Below are 23,934 nucleotides of genomic sequence, written 5' to 3'. Positions count from 1 at the left end.
GAAGAGAAGAGGATGACACCATTTGCTAAGCGGGGATGTTTTCATTTTCATCCTTAACACATACATTTTAAACCACAAACTACGGAGTTTGTTTTGGACATTATTTAATCTTGTCAAAGACGAACACAAATTTTAGAATGACAACATTTCTTACTCCAAGTTTTAGGGGTGCTGCAGAGCCGGCCCAAGGCATAAGCGAACTAAGCGGCTGCTTAGGGCCCCGGTGGCCACCAGGGGGCCCCCAAGAGCACATACATTTTTTTTTTTTTTTTGTGATTATACTGTCAATGGACAATGGTAATTATACAAAACGCAATATTAAATGCAATATTATGTTAACAGGCTGCAGGATGCAAGCACATTCAGACAGCAAAACAGCAATGTCACAAAAAAGGACATATCCTCTGGTGCAAAGAAAAGGAAAAAGAAGAAAAAGAGGAAGAGAAAAAACAGCATGATAAAGGTATGTTAAGTAGCTAGGCTGTTAAGAGCTAACATTAGCTGGCTAGTTAGTTAACATAGCCTTTGTAGCATATCTGCTTTTTTAGGAAAGTTTGATTAAACATCAGTAAATAGCCTTGACATCTTAATATATTATAGTACAACATATTACTTAGCAAGTTTAGATGAACGTTTTTGTCTTCTGTGTAAAAATAACTTTACTGTGTATATATTTTTTGTAATAAAAATAAGCTTCTGTTCCATAAACTTTGTACTGATAAGAACTTAACATTATTTACATTAGTCTACCATTTGGGGGTCTTTGCTATTATATTCCAATATCATTATGCCTCAGTTAGCTAGTTATAGATTAAGAGTTGTTGTTTAGGTGTACAGATGGCTTGCTGCTGTGTATAATAATTTGTGTTGAGAAAATAACATATTTTGTCAAATATTCTGTCAAATATGTACTCTTATGAAACATCCCTAGGAGCACTGTTGAAATATTTTGGACGTGGGGCACAACGAACGCCACCTGCCCCAAGTGCCAGTGCTACAGCTGATGATGATTTTTCAACAATCCCAGATCAATATATTTATATGGATAAACCATGCCTTTGTTTTTGACAGACAGTTGCATTACATCTAACATGGCTAGCTTTTATTATTATTTTCATCTTTCATCAGGTCCATCCTCTGCATGCGAGGAGCACTTCCCAGCATGTACATCCACTGATGTGGTCATCTATCCTGTCTGACTCAGAAAGGACTGATCTGGTAAGCAGAGGGTCACTGGCTATAAAGTAAAACTTCACATTCCCTGTAAAACCTGATGGCCGAAGCTTCCACTACACCTACAGAAAGTTCATTAATGGGGAAATAATGTAAGAGGAGCTGCTCACTTATTTAAAAAGAAATGATACTGTCTACAGCTTCTGCTGCTAATTGTTCTGTAGGAAGTACACAAAATTGGTAACAGATGGACAGCAAGATTGGGTAAATATAGGTGTGCTACTGTCACATTTAAAACCGTAGAAGGGTAAAATCATGCCAGGCAGACATTGGTATGTTGTAAGCAACACAGCTACAACTAATAAAATTGATAAGGGGTGTGTTAGATTTATAGTGTGCGAATAATCAAGCATTGACAATATTCAATCATATTGGCGGCACCGAGGGGCCCCCAAATCAAATTCTGCTTAGGGCCCCATAAAGGCTTGGGCCGGCCCTGGGGTGCTGTGCTCCTTTTTAGGGGTGCTGAAGCACCCCTAAAAAGGGGCTAGACTCGCCCTTGCTTAGTTGTCATTTGGTATATGACCTGTCTGTTCCTCACACAAAGCTTTCGTATTACTTCAGAAGACTTGGAATATAGAGCACGAGAGATATGGACTACTTTTCTGAGATTTTTATTCTGAGATTTTTTGTCCTTTTTTGAAACTGATCATTGTACGGCAAGATTTGCATGAATGTATTTTATATATGTTATTCTGTAAATATAACAGCATGACATGTTTGAAACGACATGAAGGGGAGCAAATTATTTTGTTTTTGTTTGATAAAATGTTCCCCCTGAAATTAACTTTAATTAAATTGTCTAATTACACTCTAAAAGTGTCTGAATTAACAATGATTCAACTGGCAACACAAGCTTTGAGGTAAAAAATAAATAAATAAATTACCCAGTTTCTGTTTGTTGTACTGAAACACTTCATAGAGATCTGTTACTGTCAATACTCAACCTCACCACACGAGGCCGCCATACACCACAACATGTATAGTAAATATGATATATATTTGATTAAAGATCAAATTATTTATTTATCTTGAAGCACAAGTCATGACATTCAATATTAGTTTTATGCAAATCTATTGTACAGTATATTCTGTTCTAGATACAAAGTGTTTTCTCTTACACATGTATGTTGTAGTATCATGTATATTAATCTAACTAACTTAAACTACTACATTCATAGAGTTGAAGTTAACACTTGTTATTTTCCAGCAGTACAAGCGCCTCCATCAAGGGACCTCTTCTTCAACTGTATTAATAATGTAAGAACACAATACTCAGTACACATAGTGACCTCTAGTGGTTACTACAGGATACTGCATACAGGTAAATTACAATAAATCAGCATCAATGAAACAATCTTGTAACTTTCTGTCCAACTTTAAAATTGAGTCTAACATTTACTTACTTGAGGCATTTATTTAGCGTGATTAACTCAAAGCGATACATCACTTCACAGGAAGCGACAGAAAAGACCTGTCATTGTGAACTACCTAAATAAAGGGATTTAAAGGGAAAGTTCACCCCAAAAATGACAAATTATCTCAGTATATACTCACTCTCATGCCATTCCAGATGTGTATGGCTTTCTTTCGTCTTCAGAACACAAATTAAGATATTTAGAAGAATATTTCAGCTCTGTAGGTCTATACAATGCAAGTCAATGGTGACCAGTACTTTTGGTTTTATTTTAATAGTCTTTTTTAAGTCAACTTCAGTGATGTCGGATGAAGAAGCACCAGAGCCACGGGAGAATACAGCTCATGCCTCGCGGCCACGAAACAAAAACTGCTCCAAAGGACATTCCTTAACCGCCGCCATTTCACATTTGTGGGCTCGTGGTTATGATGTAATTCAAGAGGCTCACTATAAAGATAGAAGTGTTGATTTGGATGCAGTGTTAGCAGCAGAGCTGCCCACTAGATTTCCACCTGAACTGTTCATTGTTTAGGACAATTTTCCACCTGAAGTTCAACGCTCTTTTGCTGCCATGAAACAACATGATTCCGTCTTTTCAAACATTTCCAAACTCACCTCCGTCAGTATCTCAGAAAGCTGTTTTGAGCATTGTCTCTGAATGGGTGTTAATTAAGAAGAGACCCCTATATCCAACGCTCAAAGGCCCCTCTAACGGACTATTCCAGGCATTTCTGGAAAGAGTTTCCAAGGCTTACTTTTGTGGATTCTGTTATTTGCCATAGAGTCAGACCTCCACCAGGTGAACAGATTCTGCAGGTTGTAGTTCCACCTGCACTACAGCATAATGTGTTTGAGACTTTACATGGTCATTCGCTCTCTGGACATTTCAGTGCACAAAAGACAACATGCTCTAGTGAGATGCTACTGGCCCCAAATGTCTAGGGACATTACACAGTGGTGTGCCCAGTGTCAGGCTTGTGAATCAAGGAGGCCACAAACACCTCATCAGCAGGTCCCAATGCAAAACATAATCATAAGCTTGCCTTTTGAGAAAATTGCTGCGGATCTAACGGAGTTGCCCTTTAAACAGAAAGGAAATCGGTACGTTCTTGTAGTAATGGATTATTTTACCAAGTACCTAAACCTCTATGCATTTCCTGATCAACGTGCAACAACTGTTGCCAAATGCGTGTTTGAAGACTACGTGAGCCAACATGGTGTGCCCCAGAGTTTGCTCACTGACCAAGGTCGGAAGTTTGATTCTGACTTTGTGAAAGAACTGTTTCCCTGCTTGGGATACGCAAAACACGAAAATCCCCATATCATGCCATGTCGGACGGTATGGTGGAACGTGCCAATAGATCCATAAAACATCAGCTTGCAAAATATCTGTATACCAAAAGAATGGGAACCCCACTTAAAACAGGTTGAATTTGCCTACAGTATGAGTGTTCAGTCCTTGACCAAACATACACCTTTCTTCTTAGCACATGGTAGAGAAGCTCGTCTACCTGCTGATTTTCTCCTTGGTTACCCCTAGAAACTTCCAAGGCTACACCCAGAACCCCAAATGAATATGCATATTCTATGCTTGGAAGACTACCCTCTGCTTTTACCTCCATTGCAGACAATATCCAGACAGCTGCAGCACAGCAAAAGCATTACTACGCCCGTCATATCCGGCATATGACTCATCAATTTAATGATCTTGTATGTGTTGATCTACCAGCTCTGTCAAGACACAAACTCTCTCCAAAATGGATTGGTCCATACAAAGTCTTGAACAGATTGGATTCACCGACAGGTGATATTGGGGTGACCGATCAAGTGAAAGATCTATGTTTCATTGTTACAAATCATTACAAGTTATCTCACATAATCAGTCATCGCAAGTCAACACATCAGAGTCATCGTGGAAACAGTCTGGTACAAATGTTTTACACACATCTATACTGAACATTTTACTGAGTTAGATGGAACTGAACAGAGTGATTATTTGAACTGTGATTTGAACTATTTGAACAAAGTTGAAAGAGTCATCTGAGTTATTTGTAGTGAAAGGTTTGAATTATACTATAAGAGTCTTCACTTTATTCAGTATTTTGTTAAGGAACATCCAGTGTCATTGGTGAGTTAATTTATTGGAATTCATTTAGGAAAATATACCTCTGAAGAGTGTTATATAGAGTGTTTGAAATTGATGTTTTGAAGTTACATAAAGTCTATAAGACTAATTTGGAGAACCGTTTATTCTCAGTTTTATTATTTTATTTCATTATTTCAGTTAACTGTGAAAATTATTTTCAGAAGAATTCATAGTTTCCTAAAAAAGAGAAAATAAATGATTAATTGTTAAAAGTAATACAGCTGAAGATTATTTCTGGAACTTACCTTGGAGTAGGGCGTCTCACTTTCACTATTAGGTTTAGGGGTGGGAACGTGAGCTGGAGTTATCACTTTGCATCACCTTTTATTCTTCAGGAAGCCACGTGTTGACATTTAATTAAACAATACTTAAAACGTATCATCATCGTTAAAAAAAACCTGAAGCCCACACTTCTTATTCCTGCAGTATATCAGACAATAGGTAAGCTAAAACATATACACAGTAACTGTGTATCCTGAGACTCAAAGCACCGGGGGTGGGGACTGAGATCCAGTCACTTCCAGGTCCTCCAAGGTAACATTGTAATATTCCCCTACGAGGCGATACTTATAGTCCCGTTACATAAGTTTGGAGGCATTACAATTTTTAAGTGTATGATAATCTTTCAGATGTGTCAGTGATGTCTCCACACACTCTTTGTGTTCGCTCAAGACATTTTTTAAATAAAGTTCAGAATAATTTTCACTTGCAATAAAATGACAAATTAGTGAAAACTGTTTCATTTATATTTAAAATCAAGTTCAGTATTACAACTCAAACACTGACTAATTCTGAAGCAATGGTTTATTAATATTCTGCAAATGCGGGAAATATCTTTGAAGATGAAATAATCAAATGAGACAAAACACCAAACTCTCCAAAATCACACAGATACAATATCAAAACTATAAATGAAGACGAATTATTAACAAACATGATCCAACAGACAGATTAAAGCAACACGACTAATATGTGATATAGAGTTAAAATGATGTGAAAAATAAACCCAAAGGGCAACAACATGATGATACTGTCACATTTGATTCAGAGGAATCATTCTGACAAGTGAATCATCACGACTGAACAGAAGCAGATGAATATAATCAAATAAAACACAGATAGTTCATTCAACACAAAAATAAACTGAAATGAGTCTCAAGTCGATACAAAATCAAAAGACATTTTCAAAACTAAAGACTGCATATGAAATGATTTCTAATATCTGTGATGAAATCTGCCGTTTCTCTCATGAATCTTCTGTTCTGTGTTGATGTCGGTGTCTAAATCTTGTCATTCTCAGTTTTGATCTATAGAGCGATTTCCTCTTCCTGTTTCCTTCCTAAAAACATCAGATTATCATCATCATCATCACACTCTTAATATTTGCATGTGAAATGCATCATGATGATGAATGTGTCACCTGATGTGTGTGTGCTGCAGTATCTGATGTAGATGTGAAAACCTCCTAACAGAGTCAACAGAAGCATCATCTCCAAACTCCACACCACCACAAACACCACAGACACTGAACACTCAACTACACAAACACAAGATACACAATCAATCAATCAATCAATCAATAACACTCAGATTTAAACAAGACCCGTATATCATAAACGTCTGTAATGTGATCTGTGAAACTCGTACCATGTCCTGAAGTGCTATCGGTCACTGTAGAGGTCAGATGTGAGGTCACAGTTGCTGTAGTTGTTCCTGTAATAACACATCACTGTAGAATCAGCAGAATTCTCTCTCTGAACACATTTACACAAAACACATCAACACAATTTACTGCTGACATCATGTAATGTACAGAAGTGAACTAAAGACTGTCGACCTGCATCATTATTGTGTCTGTTTTAATAATCTGTGAACATTAATAGATCTCACCAGGACATCGGTTTACACTAATGATCTTCTGTCCACGACTGACGTGGTTGTTCACAGTGCAGATGATGTTTCCAGAAGTTTCCTCATCCAGATGAATGATGTTATTTCTATCCTCCAGTTCTTGTCCATTCAGAGTCCAGCTGAAGATGAGATGATCCCCCTCAGAGGAGCAGGACGCTCGCTTCTCCCCACTGCAAATGATTGACAGTTCCACTGAGCCAATAGGAGCTGGAGGGAGGGACACAGTACAGTCACATGACAAACACAAGGTTCAGAATAACGTCTATAATACTCAAACTATTTGTATAATGTGCATTATGTGTTCTCTTCAGAACAATTTTCTATATGATGAAAATCTGATGATCTACTACATTTGTTAATATGTGCAGAATGCAACAATACCATTAACTCAACTTGAGATTCAATTTCCATTCTGACGAATCATGCGAGAGAAATATCAGTCATGATTTGATCAATCTATCATTCATTGATCAGACTAGAGTTATGACATTTTCACACAAAATTGTGTAACCCAGTAGAATACAATTCTTCAGGTAATGGGTTATCTCAATGTACTTGTTTTTTTGTTTGGAGCTAATCTAGAGCTAAAATGTGTATAAATATACCGCTCAATATAGTGATGTATAAAGATGCGTGTGTTCCTTTAAGAACGTCATTCCTATGTCAAGTTTGATTGCTATGTACATGTGAAAAATGTGGCATTAACAAACAAGTTAGGTGTTTCATTAATTTATTGGTTTATGGGAATTAAGTCCCGCCCTCAAGGGTGTTTTTTGTAATGTGAGTGGTTGTTCTAGAGGAGACGAAAGAAGCTGTTGACAAGTGCAGCCGATCGGAAATACACTGAGAGATTGCGGTAACCAAAAAGTTGTTAAATAGATTATTCATCTGATTAAAAAACTAATTGTGCATAGTAACGTGTGTAAGACACACACGTTTGTAATGAGGGTTATTTTGTAGCGTATCTGAATTCTCTGTGTATGTTCGATCGACATCGCAGCTTTTTTTTTCACTTTTGTGGTTCAGATCGCAACTACCGACAGTGTTTCAAGTTATTCTAAAGATAACTTGTGACAGACTCAAAGACTGAAGTTACTCACTTTAGTTGGTTGATGTCTGTGAGGATAAAAAAAATAATAAAAAATAAATTGATCAATTGTTACACATTATACATACATTTCTGCATATACATGGTGAAATTATTTATTTTTCACATATCCCAGCTAAGCTGGGGTCAGAGTGCAGGGTCAGCCATGATACAGTGCCCCTGGAGCAGATGGGTTCAAGGGCCTTGCTCAAGGGCCCAACAGTGGAGTCTTGGTGGTGTTGGGACTTGGACCCCTGACCTTCTGGCCAGTAATCCAGATACTCAACCGCTGAACCACCACTGCCCTTAGGAAGAGGAGTCTGTGGCTCGTCATCAGAGAGAGCGCCGCTGCGCACCGGAGGACGATATCCTGGAGGCCTATTATCGTGCAGCGGAGTCGGTGGCCCGTATTCAGAGGTCGCGTAGCAACGACAGGAGGAAGATTTCCTTAGGTTTCTTCAGTGCAGCTGAGTCACTTATTGTTCTAAGCTGAATTCAGGTACCTTTTGTGTGTTTGTTTTCCCCCCCAGGAGAGTGAAGCGGCCAGTTGTTGTTTTAAAGGCCACCACGTACTCCAACAACGTCTCAGGCCTGCAACGGTGTGTGTGTGTGGGGACTAACTGTTGTGTGTGTGTGTGTGTGTGTGTGTGTGGGACTAACTGTTGTGTGTGTGTGTGTGTGTGTGTGTGTGTGTGTGTGTGGGGACTAACTGTTGTGTGTGTGTGTGGGGACTAACTGTTGTGTGTGTGTGTGTGTGTGTGGGGACTAACTGTTGTGTGTGTGTGTGTGTGTGTGGGGACTAACTGTTGTGTGTGTGTGTGTGTGTGGGGGGACTAACTGTTGTGTGTGTGTGTGTGTGTGTGTGTGGGGACTAACTGTTGTGTGTGTGTGTGTGTGTGTGTGTGTGTGGGGACTAACTGTTGTGTGTGTGTGTGTGTGTGTGTGGGGGACTAACTCTTGTGTGTGTGTGTGTGTGTGTGTGTGGGGACTAACTCTTGTGTGTGTGTGTGTGTGTGTGTGTGGGGACTAACTCTTGTGTGTGTGTGTGTGTGTGTGTGTGGGGACTAACTCTTGTGTGTGTGTGTGTGTGTGTGTGTGGGGACTAACTCTTGTGTGTGTGTGTGTGTGTGTGTGGGGACTAACTCTTGTGTGTGTGTGTGTGTGTGTGTGGGGACTAACTCTTGTGTGTGTGTGTGTGTGTGTGTGTGGGGACTAACTCTTGTGTGTGTGTGTGTGTGTGTGTGGGGACTAACTCTTGTGTGTGTGTGTGGGCACACAGTGTTTAGTTATCATTCATATGTGGTTATTTAGTGCACTTAAAACCTGTGATTTCGGATCTTTTCATCTCTAGTGAAAATGTGATACATTCCTTTCATTTTGACTCATAATATTTTGCATATTTGGTGTGATATTGTGTCCATTGGTGAGTTGAGATAAAAAGTGTACTGCGTGAATTAATCACATAATGTTACTTTGTGTATGAACGCATTTGATATAATTGTATTTTATACAAATTAAATTCTTTACATTTTGTTACTTTCAAAGAGTTTTATTCTTTCAAAAAGAGTTTATACCAAACCATTTAAGCGTAAGTGAGTATAGATTTTTATTATAATTTTCATTCAGGTGAATGTATTCATTTAGTGACACCAGAGGGGCCTAACTTCAACATCTGTAGGCATATAGATAATGAATCTGGAGCGTTGTCCTATTTGATTACTAGAGACAGGTAGGGGGCGTTACAATTGGATTAAATATCAAAATAACTATAATTATTTTCTGAGATTATAACTGGATGCCACTTGCTGAATTAAACATGTGACATAGTGAGGTCATGTGACAACAGTGTAACGTACAGTACTACACTGTAAAAACAATCCTGTTGTCTTTACAAAAAAGATTTGGCAGCTGTGGTTTCCAGAATAATGATGTAAAAATACAGTTTAAATGTAAACCACTTTACAGAACAACCTGTACATTTTACAGTTTAAAATGGTTGTAATTTACATGCTGGCACTGTAAAATAATAAAAATGATTCCGTTAAATTGACAGTAAAAAAAAAATCATAAACATTTCTGAAACTGTAAAAATCAGTTTTTTACTTTATGAAGTATTTGTTAATCACATAATAACTACAGAAGGGCACATGATGACATGAGGTTCATCAATAGTGTCTCTTCCAATGACCAGTAAAAGTTTAGAGGTATAGAGATAAACGATAACGATATGGTGGTGGCGTAGTGGACTAAAGCACATAACTGGTAATCAGAAGGTCGCTGGTTCGATCCCCACAGTCACCACCATTGTGTCCTTGAGTAAGACACTTAACTCCAGGTTGCTCGGGGATTGTCCCTGTAATAAGTGCACTGTAAGTCACTTTGGATAAAAAGTGTCTGCCAAATGCAGAAATGTAAATGATAAATAATATAGAACAATAAACGTATAGAGACAGACAGTGCTCAGTATCACTCACATGAAACACCATCATGGTAACACATATGAGATTTAAATAACGCAGTAAACATGATCTAAATGACATCAAATATAACACAGAACACCCCAGTGTATGTGACTGATATTAGAAATATGATGAATCATAACTATTCCCATTAAATATAATAATAAGTAATAGTAATGAGTCATGTAGGGAATTGTGGGAACGCCCGATTACTGTTTTTTACTGTAATTTACTGTAAAAAAGTACATTTACTCTCTTGATGTTTTTACCATTAATTATTAATTATATACATCATTTTATTGTAAAAACTGCTGTATTGTCTTTTAAAATATTTAAAAACATTTTACTGTATATTTTACAGTTAATATTTGTTAATTAATTAACATTTTATTTCTGTAGTATTTTTACAGTTTTTTACTGTTAAAATTACTGAAATGATTGACAGTGTACTGTTTGAAAGGTGAAATATTGCATTCTGTTTGACATTATATTTGTGTTTAAATAGAATACAGTGTACACTGTGCAGTATATAGTGAGCAGTACACTAGTATTTATTCTGAAGATCATCTTAATCAATGTAGTACAAACATTCCACAGAGAACTACATGAATGAAAACTCACAACTATGACACTATTTTATGAGAATAAGAGTGAGATCTGTGGAGAAAGTGAGATTGTAATTATTGTGATGAGAGATTTACTGTACCTTCAACAATCACTGGAAGATTTACATCACGTTTCCATGAGCCGGTTGAATCAAAGATATATAATCTGTATGTCCCTGAATCTGTTCTGATCACACTGTTTATAATCAGAGTCCCATTATTAATGATAAACTCAGATCTGTGTATAATGGATTCATGTTCATACACAATCCTGTTCTTCTTAACATTAATAAATCTCTCATTTGTATTGTTTATCCACTTATCTAACCACAGGTGTTGATCTCGAGCGTCCGTCACCACCTGCAGATAGAGTTTGTGTCCCAGAGCTGCGTAACAGGGATCTGTCTGATTAAACCTGCAGAACATCTCCACACCTGAACAACACAAACACAAACACTGAAATATACCAACATCATCAACATCTGAACATTATTTAAAGCACTGTAAGGATTATGTGTGTGACCCTTACTGGTACAAATAACTCTCATCATAAATGAATATCACATTTACTCATAGAAGAAATCACATATTAAACAATACTCACAGAATTAAAGTTGTACAGAAGAAACATTTCAGACAGACAGTTTATCTGATCGGAATAAAAGATCTGATCTCAAATAATCTTCATCATAAACAGACACTCAACAGTAAAAATAATAATTGTATTTGTCAGGAATGATTGTTGTAATTCACTGTTGTCTGTAAGACACAAATAAATATGAAATGAACTGAAACTGTTTATCTTTGGCTTTAAATATCTCAGATAAAAAAGACACGGTCAACTTAAAGGAATATTCGGGTTCAGTACAAGTCAAACTCAATCGACAGCATTAGTGGAATAATGTCCATTAACACTAAAATAATTTAGACTCAGTCCGTCCTTTTCTTTAAAAAGCATAAATTTAGTTTAAAATGAGACACTTACGATGGAAGTCAATGGGGTCAATATTTGAAGGTTTAAATGCAGAAATCTGAAGATTATCATTTTATAAAAGTACTTACATGAATTCTTCTGTTAAACTTGTGTATTATTTGAGCTTTAAGTTGTTTAAATCATCGATTTAGGGTTTTAGTGATTGTTGACATTACATCATCATGGCAGTGAAGTTGTAAAACTGTCCATAACTTCACACAGAAAATGTTAGTAAGTGATATTATCATACTAAAATCATGTTTACATGCATATTGTTTGAATACTCGAGTATTTTAACATTCAATAATTGGCCCTCATTCACTTACATTGTATGTGCCTCACTGTAACACATCATTTGTATTTTTCTCTAAATAAAAGGAGGCGCAAGTCAAAATGAATCTTTGTGGTAATCAATATTATGTCACATATGCTGTCTATTGAGTTTACTTGAACTGAACCGGCCCTTATGAATAAAATTATTTTCCATTCTTGCCAAAGGTTTGCTGGAGGTTCTCCTCTACTGGTTAAGAGGTGCAAACGTCTGGCAAACATTCTGGAAAATCACAAGCTCATTTACATGTGAAAATAATGAGCGGAATATTTGTGGCTAGTTTACATTTTTTGTATTGGGGAACATTGCTTTAATAAAAAGTTCATATTTTACAATTTTCATAATTTTGCTTTAACACAATGACAATATAAAAGTCAATTATTTTATTTTGAATATAATTAGTCTTTGTAATATCACGTTAAACATTTCTTTCAAAGGGGGTCTTTTGCAATGGGATCATCATATATGGGGGTCCTTGACATTAAAAACGTTGAAAAGCCCTGGTCTAGGACATATGCAGGAATACGCCGTGTGCCCACCTACAGTATGTTCCTGAGGATATTGCGTATGCCCACCTAAAATAAGTGATGATACGTATGGACGCCAGAAAGGGGCGGGTTTAGGATTTCTGAGGCCCCCAAACATTCAACCAAGCCGGGGCCCCATTTCGAAAATGTTTGCTTAAAAATTGACATAAAATGTATTTTTAAATCATAATTTTTTATTGTTGTCCAGTTTGTCATTATAATAGGATACAGTATTATTATTACTTTGAGGATTTGTTGTATACAATAAAAATATAGTTGATGTTCTGATGCTGAGGCTTTATCTAATGTAAGCATCGTAGGCACGGCGGCCCCGCGGCACACTAGAGCAGAAGGGAAAAAACATTGCCGTTTATCAATCCTTCAATATTTGCTTGTTACAGAAGAATCTAGAATAATGTTAAACTTGGTAACAGTCCCCTCTTTGTAACCTGAACTTGTTCAGAACGGGAAATCTTTGTGACACCTGCGCTAAAAAACCAAAACAATCTACTCACAGTTCAACGAGTTTGAGCTCTACCCCGTCAGGCCTTCAGAATTTCCACAGAATCCCTCAACAGTGCAAATAAATGAACAACTGAAGTCAGATCGTCAGATTAATCAGCCAATCAGACGGATTTATTTGTTCTTGGTGGGTGTGATCTTCTTCCCAATCCTGTCAAATGAGCCTAAAACGCCAAATTTAAAGCTGTTCTTGAACATTTTGGAGTACATGCATGGTTTTGGTCACTTTTGAAAGGGGACACTCTGAAGTTTTTTCCCCAGCAGTCAGAATTACTGTAAGTGCTTCTGATTTTGAGTAATAGAAGTTTGAACACAATGAAATAGAAGTTTGTTTGCATACAGATGCTGCAGATGACTATAACTTTTAGCTATTAGCTTGAGAACACAATGGGATCACAGCATGAAGCCTTGCCTAGTCCAAGTTCAAATGTTATAACAATACCATAAAAAATTAATATTTTACACATGTTTTTCTAAGGGTACACCCAGGCGATTTACAAAAGTACCTTTTGGATACTCCAAGAGGACCCTTTGGTAACCATGGACATATACCTAGGATCAAAAGGCTACTACTTTTGAACGCTTCAACGTACATTCATAATTTTGGGCTCTAATGAAAGTATTTACAAAGCAAGACAAAACTTTCCATCTTTTCTATATTCTACCTTTTTACAGCTTGCTTCCTCACATCTCAGCAATTTACACAGTGAAACAAAGAGAGAGAGATACACAAACACACACACACAAACACACACACACACACACACACACACACACCTCCCCCAAAGGTCAACACACAAACACAACTGATATTCTTATATTCAACGTGTATATATCGTTTTTCTTTTCGAGTACGTAAATGCCCTCACCTAGAACTTTATTAGGAACAGTATGGTCCTAAAAATAGTTCCCAATATGGTCTTCTGCTGTCATAGACCATTCGCCTCAAGGTTCGATGTGTTTGCATTCTTAGATGCTATTCTGCACACTACAAATGTACAGAGTGGTTATCTGAGTTACTGTAGCCTTTCTGTCAGCTCAACCCTGTCTGGCCATTCTCTGTTGACCTTTTTCATCAACAATGTGTTTCTGTCCACAGAACTGCCGCTGACTGTATGTTTTTTGTTTTTGGCACCATTCTGAGTAAACTGTAGAGACTATAGTGTCTGTTGTGCATGAAAATCCAAGGAGATCAGCAGTTATACCAGTCAAACCAGCCACCAACAATCATGCCACCAATTTTCCCTATTGTGATGGTTGATATGAACATTAACTGAAGCTCCTGACCCATATTTGCATGATTTTATGCAGTGCATTGCTGCCACATGATTGGCTGATTAGATAATCAAATGAATAAGTAGGTGTACAGGTGTTCCTAATAAAGTTCTAGGTGAGTGTATGTATTCATATATGTATATTTACTGTAAATACTGTATACTTTTGCAAAAACATCTTTTGGTAAAACACACAGATATATATATATATATATATATATATATATATATATATATATATATCATGTCAATAAATCTAGATCTGAAAGAAACAACAAACTAAAACCGCACACATGCACAAACAAAACAAATATAAGCAACTCCCGCAAACACATGACAAAAGGTAATTACAAAATGTGTATTCATTATTCAAACTAAAGCTTATTTATGCGGAATATACAGTAATATATGTTAGAAAACACAAGAAAACACTTACTTGTCCAGAGTAATGTCTCCTCCCCCCATAAACCTTTCCTCTGCCTCAGAATCATCATATGACGAATCATTCGTATTTTGTTCAGAAATGTCATCTCCAGACTCATCGTTTTCACAACGAATGCCTTCTTCTATCACATCCTGGAGCGAAAATCTTGATTTCCTCATCCGTTTCGCCATATTTAAATCTCCAAAAGTGTAAACAGTTCCAAAATTAGACTATTCAGCTTTTACGCACAGACGCACAAATCACCTCATGCTAGCAAGTAAACATTACGCACACACTTTTTAGAAACATTCTTGAAATTACCCACTAAAGCCGCATTTCATTGTTTTCAGAATGTCATTGGCTATACGATGTGTCAGTCATCCTCACACTCGCTGTAACTGGCTTGATCTTTACACAAAGGAATGGGGGGGCGCACTTACATTCGACACAGACTGTGGTTGGCATCCATTTTGATACCGGATATAGGAAATGTTTACATCTGAACTGAAGTTATGGCAGATTAGGTGAAAGATTAGGTACAGCTGCCAGGTACTTTGAAATGATGCAACAACAGTCTGTGGGTATTTATTGATGTAATAAGGTGATTTGGACTAAAAAGTTTAATTGATTTGATCGTTTGGACATTTGGCAATGTAACAACATTGTCGGGAAGTTATGGATCAGTGGACTATTATGAGTCTTCATTGGTGAGTTGCCTAAATTTTGTTATTGTTTGTTTATATGTTGGTGGTCTGACAAAGATATAGATTGTACCTGTTGTTGTGATTGTATCTTAAAATGGTTTATATCAATAGAAAATCAAGACATGGAGCTTTCCAAAGATATGTGGCATGTGTACCAATGTACACACAGCAGTTGTGTTAATCGCATAGATTTATTTGTACAAATTTACAGGCCCGCCCGCGGATGAATGAGCTATGTTTTCAGTGCGCGAACAGCCACGACAGCATTGCGGACGCCGCTTTCTTTGGTCATGAGAGAAAGCCACTTCAGCCGCCCCCCACACCTCGCCTCTTTCCTACAGGATTGGGGCAGGCGTTGCGGGCGATGGAGGCGATTTGGGGACAATGACAGGCTCTGTTCGCCGGGTAAATCCCTGCGAACCACCTGCCTCCCCGGCACGCTTGCTGGTTTCCGTCCGAGCTCGGGATGAGCGATTTCTCTCCAATGGGTTATGTTCTCAGTGCGAGAACATAGCTGTGGCAGCATTGCGGTCACGGCTTTCTTTACTCATGAGAGAAAGCCACTTCAGCCGCCCCCATGCCTCGCCTCTTTCCTACAGGATTGGGGCAGGCGTTGCGGGCGATGGAGGCGATTTGGGGATAATGATGGGCTACGTTCACCGGGTAAATCCACCCGAACCACCCGCCTCCCCGGCACGCTTGCTTGCTCCTGTCTGAGCTTGGGATCAGTGCGGACCTTGAGCTCCCGGAATTGGATGACGTCAATCGCCACTTCATCGGGGAGCGTTACAGCGGCGTCTGATGCTGATGACTCGTCTGGGCCGCCACCTTCGGGTCTGCGGGCCCAGTCTGAGCCTGATGAACAGGGGTCTGCTATGCTTTCCCGGGTACTGCGAGCGCAAGGCTGGACTGGAAAATCCTGTCTCCCCTCTCACGTATACTTGATTGGCTCCTCCGCTCACAGCCACCCCCCAGTTCCTTTCTTCCCGGACGTGCATGACGAGTTGAGTAAGCCGTAAAAGGGCACCTTTTACTGCCCGGAACCGGCTTCCTCGCTCCTCCACTCCAGGCTCACTCAACAAGGAGTGTTGCGTCCTCGTGGGCACTGGCCAGGGGGACCTCGCTGGCAGACATATGTAGAGCAGCGGGTTGGGTATCATCTCGTGTTTTCTCAGGTCCGAGCCAGTAGAACTCGGTAAAATGTAGATGGGCTGGCCGGGTGAATCGCTTGCATATAGCGCCCTTTCCCTCGGTTGAGGTAAAATTGTGTGTTTTTCCTCCCAGGAGATCCCACTCCTCGGATCCCTGGACGATTCCTCCCTAGCCCTTGTGGGTCCGCAGTTCAGCGGAGGAACTCACCGACCCAATCCACTGTGGGTACTCAATCTACTCTGTACTGAAATAGGTGCTCCACAGGGTGAGGACTCCTACACGGACTCCCCCTGTGTGTATTTCCGCGATACGGTCCCCTTACAAAAGTGGACCCACATGTGAAGTATTTACCACTCTTACCTCCCCTTCTGGGCAGGTGTGGTCTCTGCAGGGTCTTTTCCCCCTGAAAGAATTGGAAACTGGTTAAGAACCCCTTCCCTTGATGCATGTAAGGGCCCCGGCCGTTTATTGCTCTATACCAGAAACATAGAGAGAAAAGAGGCCCAGCCAGGCTTAGTCCGTTCCCAGGTTGGCAAGCATCACCTTGTTCCCCTGTCTAGGGTAACCAGAAGGACTCCGACAACTTTTTTGGGGCATTGGGGAAGGGTACGTGCAGTCTGACACAGCTGGTCATCTTGGCACGTAAAATACCTGCCCGCTCCTGTGTCAGCAGAACACGTACACGGCTCAGCGCATGGCGTGATTTAAATTGGACCCCTAGTGTCGCTTTTCCGACACATGTCGAAGAGAGCGCCAGACGGGGAACGTCTAGGTTATGGATGTAACCTCCGTTCCCTGATGGAGGGAACGAGACGTTGTGTCCTCCCGGCCACGCCGCTGTAGTGGCCAGACCATTTCCGGCTCCTCAGAAAAATCCTGAATGAACTCATAGTATTTCCTCGCCTTTATACCCGTATGTCCGGGGGCGGGGTATGCAAATACTAGCTGCCAACTTCTCATTGGCCTTTTTTCATAGATCAGAGGTATATTCGGTGCTCAAGAGAGACCCCTAGTATCGCTTCTCCGACACAAAATCTCGTTCCCTCCATCAGTGAATGGAGGTTACATCCGTAACCTAGACGTTTTCTGTTTATATTTATGGGTATTTTCATCGTTTTATGTCCATTTGGAGGCACTCTACGATCTTTCTATCTGTGTCACTTTCCATGTGCTTTCTAATGAGATGAAATGTATTTTGAATAGGTGGAGCTTAAACAACATTACAACTTACTATCTTCTCTTTCACTGCTCTGTGTGCAGGAAAATAAATTCTGAAATCACCCACGTTCTGAGTGTGTGTGCTGATGAAGGGTGGGACAAACCGGGTCAGAGAGAGAAAAAACAAAGGTCACACAATCATGCTTTAAGTGTAATTTGAAAACGAAGACCACGAGATCTTGCATAATAAAAATTGTCGACAAAAATGTTCATTGCCAAATAGTCGTTTGATCTCATTTAACGTAACATGAGATCACATTAAGCTCTAATGAGAGCAGCACGACTGATGAGAGGAAGTGTAAATTAGGCTGCCGGAGCATTCAGTGTCAGATCAAGATTTGAAAAGTTGTGCAGCATTCTATTCAACTCAGAAAGTCGAATTTTACAACTTCCTATTAGGAAAAGTTCAATGAAATGCATCTTGACGTCAGAATTTCAACTTGTAGGCTCGTGCAGAATATCTCAACTCAATTTCTCAGAGATGCAGGGGCATGATGTCACACAAACATGTCCACACTCAGGGAGATCTACAAAGTAAATGATAAACATTCACTTTATTAATCATATCGATAAATGAGTTTGTTTCCACTCCATGATATTAAAGCTTGTTTAACAAATGCCTGCAGAAACAGCTGTATAAAACATGAATGATAATCGTACATCTGAAGGACAAATGCTAGCGTGGCAGCATTGTTTATCAGTTGGGTTGCTAGGAGACATAGCGTGGCAGCATTGTTTATCAGTTGGGTTGCTAGGAGACATCTCTAATGAGAGTCAAACCCCTGCTAAGCGCTGCAGTTCCGAATATCTGGGAATGGGATGCATTTATGGTCGGAGATGAAGTAGGAATAGCCCTCATCCAACTTGAATGGAACGCATCATAACCGTGTACACTGATGAAACGAAATTTATTGCAAGCAACATTTAAATAATTTAAATATTATTAGATTGATTTTTCCAGGTATTATAGACCTCCTCAGATTCATATTAAATATTATGATTTTTGAATGTCTGTTGATTTCACAAAACAGTCATGCTGCAGTTAAAATTAGGCTTGATTGAGCATTAAGTGTCGTTTCAAGTTTCATTTCCATTTCCATTTATGCATTTGGCAGACGTTTTTATCCAAAGTGACTTACAGTGCACTTATTACAGGGACAATCCCCCCGGAGCAACCTGGAGTTAAGTGCCTTGCTCATGGACAAAATGGTGGTGGCTATGGGGATCAAACCAGCAACCTTCTGATTAACAGTTATGTGCTTTAGCCCACTACGCCACCACCACGTCTTTCGTACGTGGACGTCGTTTTAAAATTTCAATTGGTATTATTAGTTAGCTGCGGCATAATGTATGATGCCCAAAGTCATAGGGTGTCTTATTCATTGTGAAACTGTATTTTCTTAATGACATGAATCACACTGAAGGCCTAGACTTTTAATACACGGCCCACAACTGTTTAAAATGAATATGAACTCGTTTTCTTTGCATTATTCGAGGTCTATTTTTGTTATATTGACCAGTTGTCATTTTCTGCAAATAAAGGCTGTAAATGACAATATTTTTATTTGGTATTTTGAAGAAATGTTGTCAGTACTTTATAGAATAAAACTAAATTGTTAATTTTACTCAAACACATACCTATAAATAGTAAATTGAGAGAAATTGATAATTTTTCAGTGGTCTCTTACAAATAAAACAAATCCATCATTGTGTTGGGCCTCATGTGCTCATGTATACAGTTATGAGCCTGACTGAGGCCTGTAGGAACACTCAAAGCCAAACGACAACAAAATCAAACAAAGGGAGTCCAAACAGACTACAGATCCCATCAAGCCTTGCTCACTTTATGTCTAGGTGTGAAATTCTTACTGGATGAAATGCAGGACAGCACAATGACCCTCAACCATGATTTCATTGAGACTATAAAACCCCGGAGATTCTTCATAAGCTTGCTTAGAGCGACAGTATGCACCACGTCTAGTTGCAGCTGTGCTACTCCCAGGTGTAGCCTCATTGCCCAAGGAAGTAACATACATACCTGAACTTTGGCCATACAATCTCCATCTCACTGGATGAGCCAAGATTCGCTGTGCTCCACCGAGTACGCTAACAGATCCGAAGGAGACCGGCGAGCAATCAACACCAGATGGATTATGGGCCGTTCACAGCATCTCTAAGTGATAAAACTTATGGTTGCCATCCCTTCCACGATCACTAAACCGGCTTTGGAGCCATCACCCTGTTCTCTCTCTCTCTTGTACTAACCGCACACACATTTGCCGAACAGATAACTTGGCGATAGAGCCCAGCTTGTCCCTAAGTTATCGTACCATTGAAGACATGCGTTAAATGGGCAGACACCATTAACCAGTCTCTCCCCCCACATTCATGGCCACATAATCTGGCCGCAAACCTCACATGATGCACTCTCCACGAGAGCCATGTCAACCATTTTGTGCTGTACATCTCTCCTTCACACACACACACACACACACACACACACACACACACACACACACACACACACACACACACACACACACACACACACACACACACACACACACACACACTCTCTTATATTATAGGCTTAATTGTTACCTTATCAAATCATGTCACTGTTTAGGTTGTAGTTGTAATTCAGAAGTTTATCGACTGCATTGTATTGATTATTAATTGATATTACTGCATCAATAAAAATGTTATACTTTAAAGAGGAGTGTTTTAGTATTGTTCTGCCTTTATTTATACCTTTTGAATGTCGATGTTCTCCGGACATCGACTTTCCTAAGAGAACAATCCTGAATTGTGACTACTATACTGTCTGTTATTAGTCTGATTCCAGGGTGGTGCCACGGCAATATTAATTGATTAGTCAATTGAATTTGATAATTTATAGTTATATTTCATGATTGTTGATTTTGAAGAACTAATAAGCTAATATTGATTCTTATTAATGTTTTATTGATTTTAATTATTAATAATTATCAATGATAATTATTAATTATTGCTATTACTCCTGAACGAAGCCCCAACAACTGCAAATATAATAATAACATGTTTCTTTGTCTGAAATTCATCCGTGCTTTAAAATCAGCATCAGTTTGATCTGAAATTTGACTCACATGTAACAGTTGGCAGCAGCAGCAGCAGCAGTCCAAAGATGAACAGCATTTCTCTGATGTCCAGTTTCCAGAAGCGTTGAGTGTGAATGCTGCTTCAGATTGTGTTATGAGTGTTTGGAGTTCTGTCAGTCTGTGTTCTGAGTCTCATGTAGCTTCTTCACTCTGACCGACACAGACTTCTGCTGACAATGGAAAATATCTCACAGTTACTCTCATGAAAGAAGAAGTTTACTCATCAAGGAGGAAGACAGAGTTGTGGTTCACACTTTTACAAAATGAGAGACAGAAGTAGCAAGTTGTATTTCTCTGTCACATACTTTTTCAAAAACATGCAATTGTGCAAATGTGTGTTCTTTATTGATTAAATCATCTAGACAATGAAACATTTTATTGGTAGTACAGGTATAAATCTTGTCACTGTTACAGTATGAAAGTGGGTTTGTGTATAATAGCTTCCTCTAATTCAGTAATTTTTGATGACGTCAAAACATCTGCAGAAAGAGAGAGAGAGAGAGAGAGAGAGAGAGAGAGACATTGACTATTGCCGTCAATCTACAATATATTTAACCTGACACTCATTGGTTCTCAACACACGTCAAGCCCTATTTTGCTGTTTTGTAAGGATTTAAAGTCCTATCTGGACACTCTTGCTATCTCTAGCAACTCTAAAACCCTAAAAAACATTTCACTCTGTAATCTTTATACTGTTTTTATAAATTTATTATACATAATTGAATGTTTTCCTGTGCATACCCCAGGCATTTTTCTTCTATTCTTTGCATGAAACAAACAAACAAACAAAAACAAAAAAAACTCATAGGTTCTCCAACTGTTTTGAGCTCATAAAGAGATGTTGGATTACAGCGAGATCTGCAGAAAAAAAAACAAGAACTACAGCTTAATTTAAATGTGGTCTGGTGTTACTGACAGTGTTGTGTCTGACATGTTTTGTGTGTCTCTTCAATCGTGTAAAGTGTTATGTGAACATCTTATGAGTTATGAGAAATGTGCATGGAAATCTTGATGATATGTGTTCCCCTTCTGTCACTCACTCGATGTTGTGTCGATGTAGTCGACACAGAGGCAGCGTTTGTTTACGGCTCATGTTCTCACTCCGAGAAAATGACCATGGCAACGTTGTGGTCGCGGTTTTCCTTCTTCCGGGGGAAAGCCACTCTAGCCACCCCCTGCGTCGCGCCTTCTACCCACGGTCATGGCTGGCGCGGCTAGATATTTGGGGAATTAGCAGGCACGGTTTCGGCGGTTAAATCCCCGCGGACCACCCGTGCCCCCGTCCGGTTCCGAGATGAGACCGGCTCACCTTACGGCCAGTCTGATGTCTCTGTTTCGGAGCCCCCGAGATCCATGAGAGATTTGCCGCAGCATCAGAGACCGTCTTGGCGGACTTCGACGCTTAACCCTTCTGGGCAAGGACGCGATATAGCCTGTTCCTCCAGCCGAGATGGAGAAGGGACTCTACAGCCATTACTTCATCGTACCCAAGAAAGACGGTGGGCAGCGGCCAATCTTGGACCTGCGAGTTCTTAACTGGGCCTTACACAGACTCCCGTTCAAGATGCTGATGCAGAAACATATTCTGACATGCGTCCTGCATCAAGAGGTAGACCTGAAGGACGCATACTTACGCGTCTCAATATTACCACATTACAGACCCTTTCTAAGGTTCGCTTCCGATAGTCAGGCATATCAGTACAATATGTGCTCACACACCTCAGCAATTTAAGGCTTCGGGTCAACTGGGAAAAGAGCAAGCTCTCCCCTGTTCAGAGCATCTCTTTGCATGGAGTTAGACTCAGTGTCAATGACAGCGTGCCTCACAAGCAAGCACGTGCAGTCAGTGCTGAACTGCCTGATATGTTCAGACCAGACACAGCAGTTCCACTGAAACAATTTCAGAGGCTCCTAGGGCATATGGCATCCTCAGCGACCGTCGTGCCGCTCGGGTTGATGCATATGAGACCGCTTCAGCACTGGCTTCATACTTGAGTTCTGAGATGTCATGGTGCCACGGCACATTCACCCCTTCCTTAGACAAACCTCTGTTTTCTATGGGCAGGAGTCCCCCTAAAGCAGGTTTTCATATGCATCACAGTTAATATGGGGTGCAGTGTGCAATGGGCACGCAGCCACTGGATCCTGGATGGGGTCCTGGCTGGGTTGGCACATCAACTGCCTATAGTTGCTTAATGTATTTCCGCCCCTGGGGTCTTTTCCCCCTGAAAGAATTGGTTTGGATAATACCGCCTTTCCCCGATGCATGTTATAGCGTTAGATGGCCCCAGCTGCATCTAACACTCTATGGAGAGAAAACATAGAGGGAGAAAAGGCCACGGCTGGTGCCGCCTGCTCCCAGGATAGTAACGTCGCTTCACTCCCTCAGGGATGTGGGGAACTATATGATGTCTCTTGGGGAATTGTGGAAGGTTACGTGCAGTCTGATTCACCTGCTATTTTCGCATGCAACAGCTTGCTTGCACCTGCATCAGCAGTCCACGTAACACGTTCAGTGTTATGGAGTTTTTAAATAGGGTCCCCTAGTGTCACTACATCGACACAAGTTTACTGTCGTAACCTCCGTTCCCTGATGGAGGGAATGATATGTTGTGTGCCTCTTGCAACAACACTGTACTAAGCCGCTGAAAGGGCTGGGACCTTACTCTCGGCTCCTCAGCTCAAAACCTCTCTGAACAGATGCATGATTCCCTCCTTTTATACACGTATGTCCGGGGGAGGGGCATGACAATTCTGTTTGCCAATTCTCATTGGCCTTTTCTCAAAGATAAGATGTAACCGAGGCTATCAAGA

At 39.8% G+C, this 23,934-nt stretch overlaps 1 protein-coding gene across 2 annotated transcripts in view; it reads right to left on the bottom strand.

Moving 5' to 3' along the window:
- LOC127663420 (uncharacterized) overlaps positions 1–23,934 on the bottom strand; it is a 342,359-nt gene that overhangs the window by 179,638 nt on the left and 138,787 nt on the right. Inside the window, exons 2-4 of one of the 2 annotated variants that reach the window (XM_052155010.1) lie at positions 21,109–21,290; positions 11,187–11,292; positions 10,960–11,054 (exon numbers count right to left, since the gene is read on the bottom strand). The exons of the other annotated variant lie outside the window; for it this stretch is intronic. Of the exons in view, the coding sequence (XP_052010970.1) occupies positions 10,960–11,054; positions 11,187–11,292; positions 21,109–21,157 (250 nt within the window). The 5' untranslated portion in view covers positions 21,158–21,290. The remainder of the gene's footprint in view (positions 1–10,959; positions 11,055–11,186; positions 11,293–21,108; positions 21,291–23,934) is intronic. 2 annotated transcript variants of the gene reach the window in all.

Source organism: Xyrauchen texanus, chromosome 23 (assembly GCF_025860055.1).
Source record: "Xyrauchen texanus isolate HMW12.3.18 chromosome 23, RBS_HiC_50CHRs, whole genome shotgun sequence".
Classification (NCBI taxonomy): domain Eukaryota; kingdom Metazoa; phylum Chordata; class Actinopteri; order Cypriniformes; family Catostomidae; genus Xyrauchen; species Xyrauchen texanus.
The sequence above is the reverse complement of the archived record's forward strand: the minus strand, read 5'-3'. Positions and strand labels throughout refer to the sequence as shown.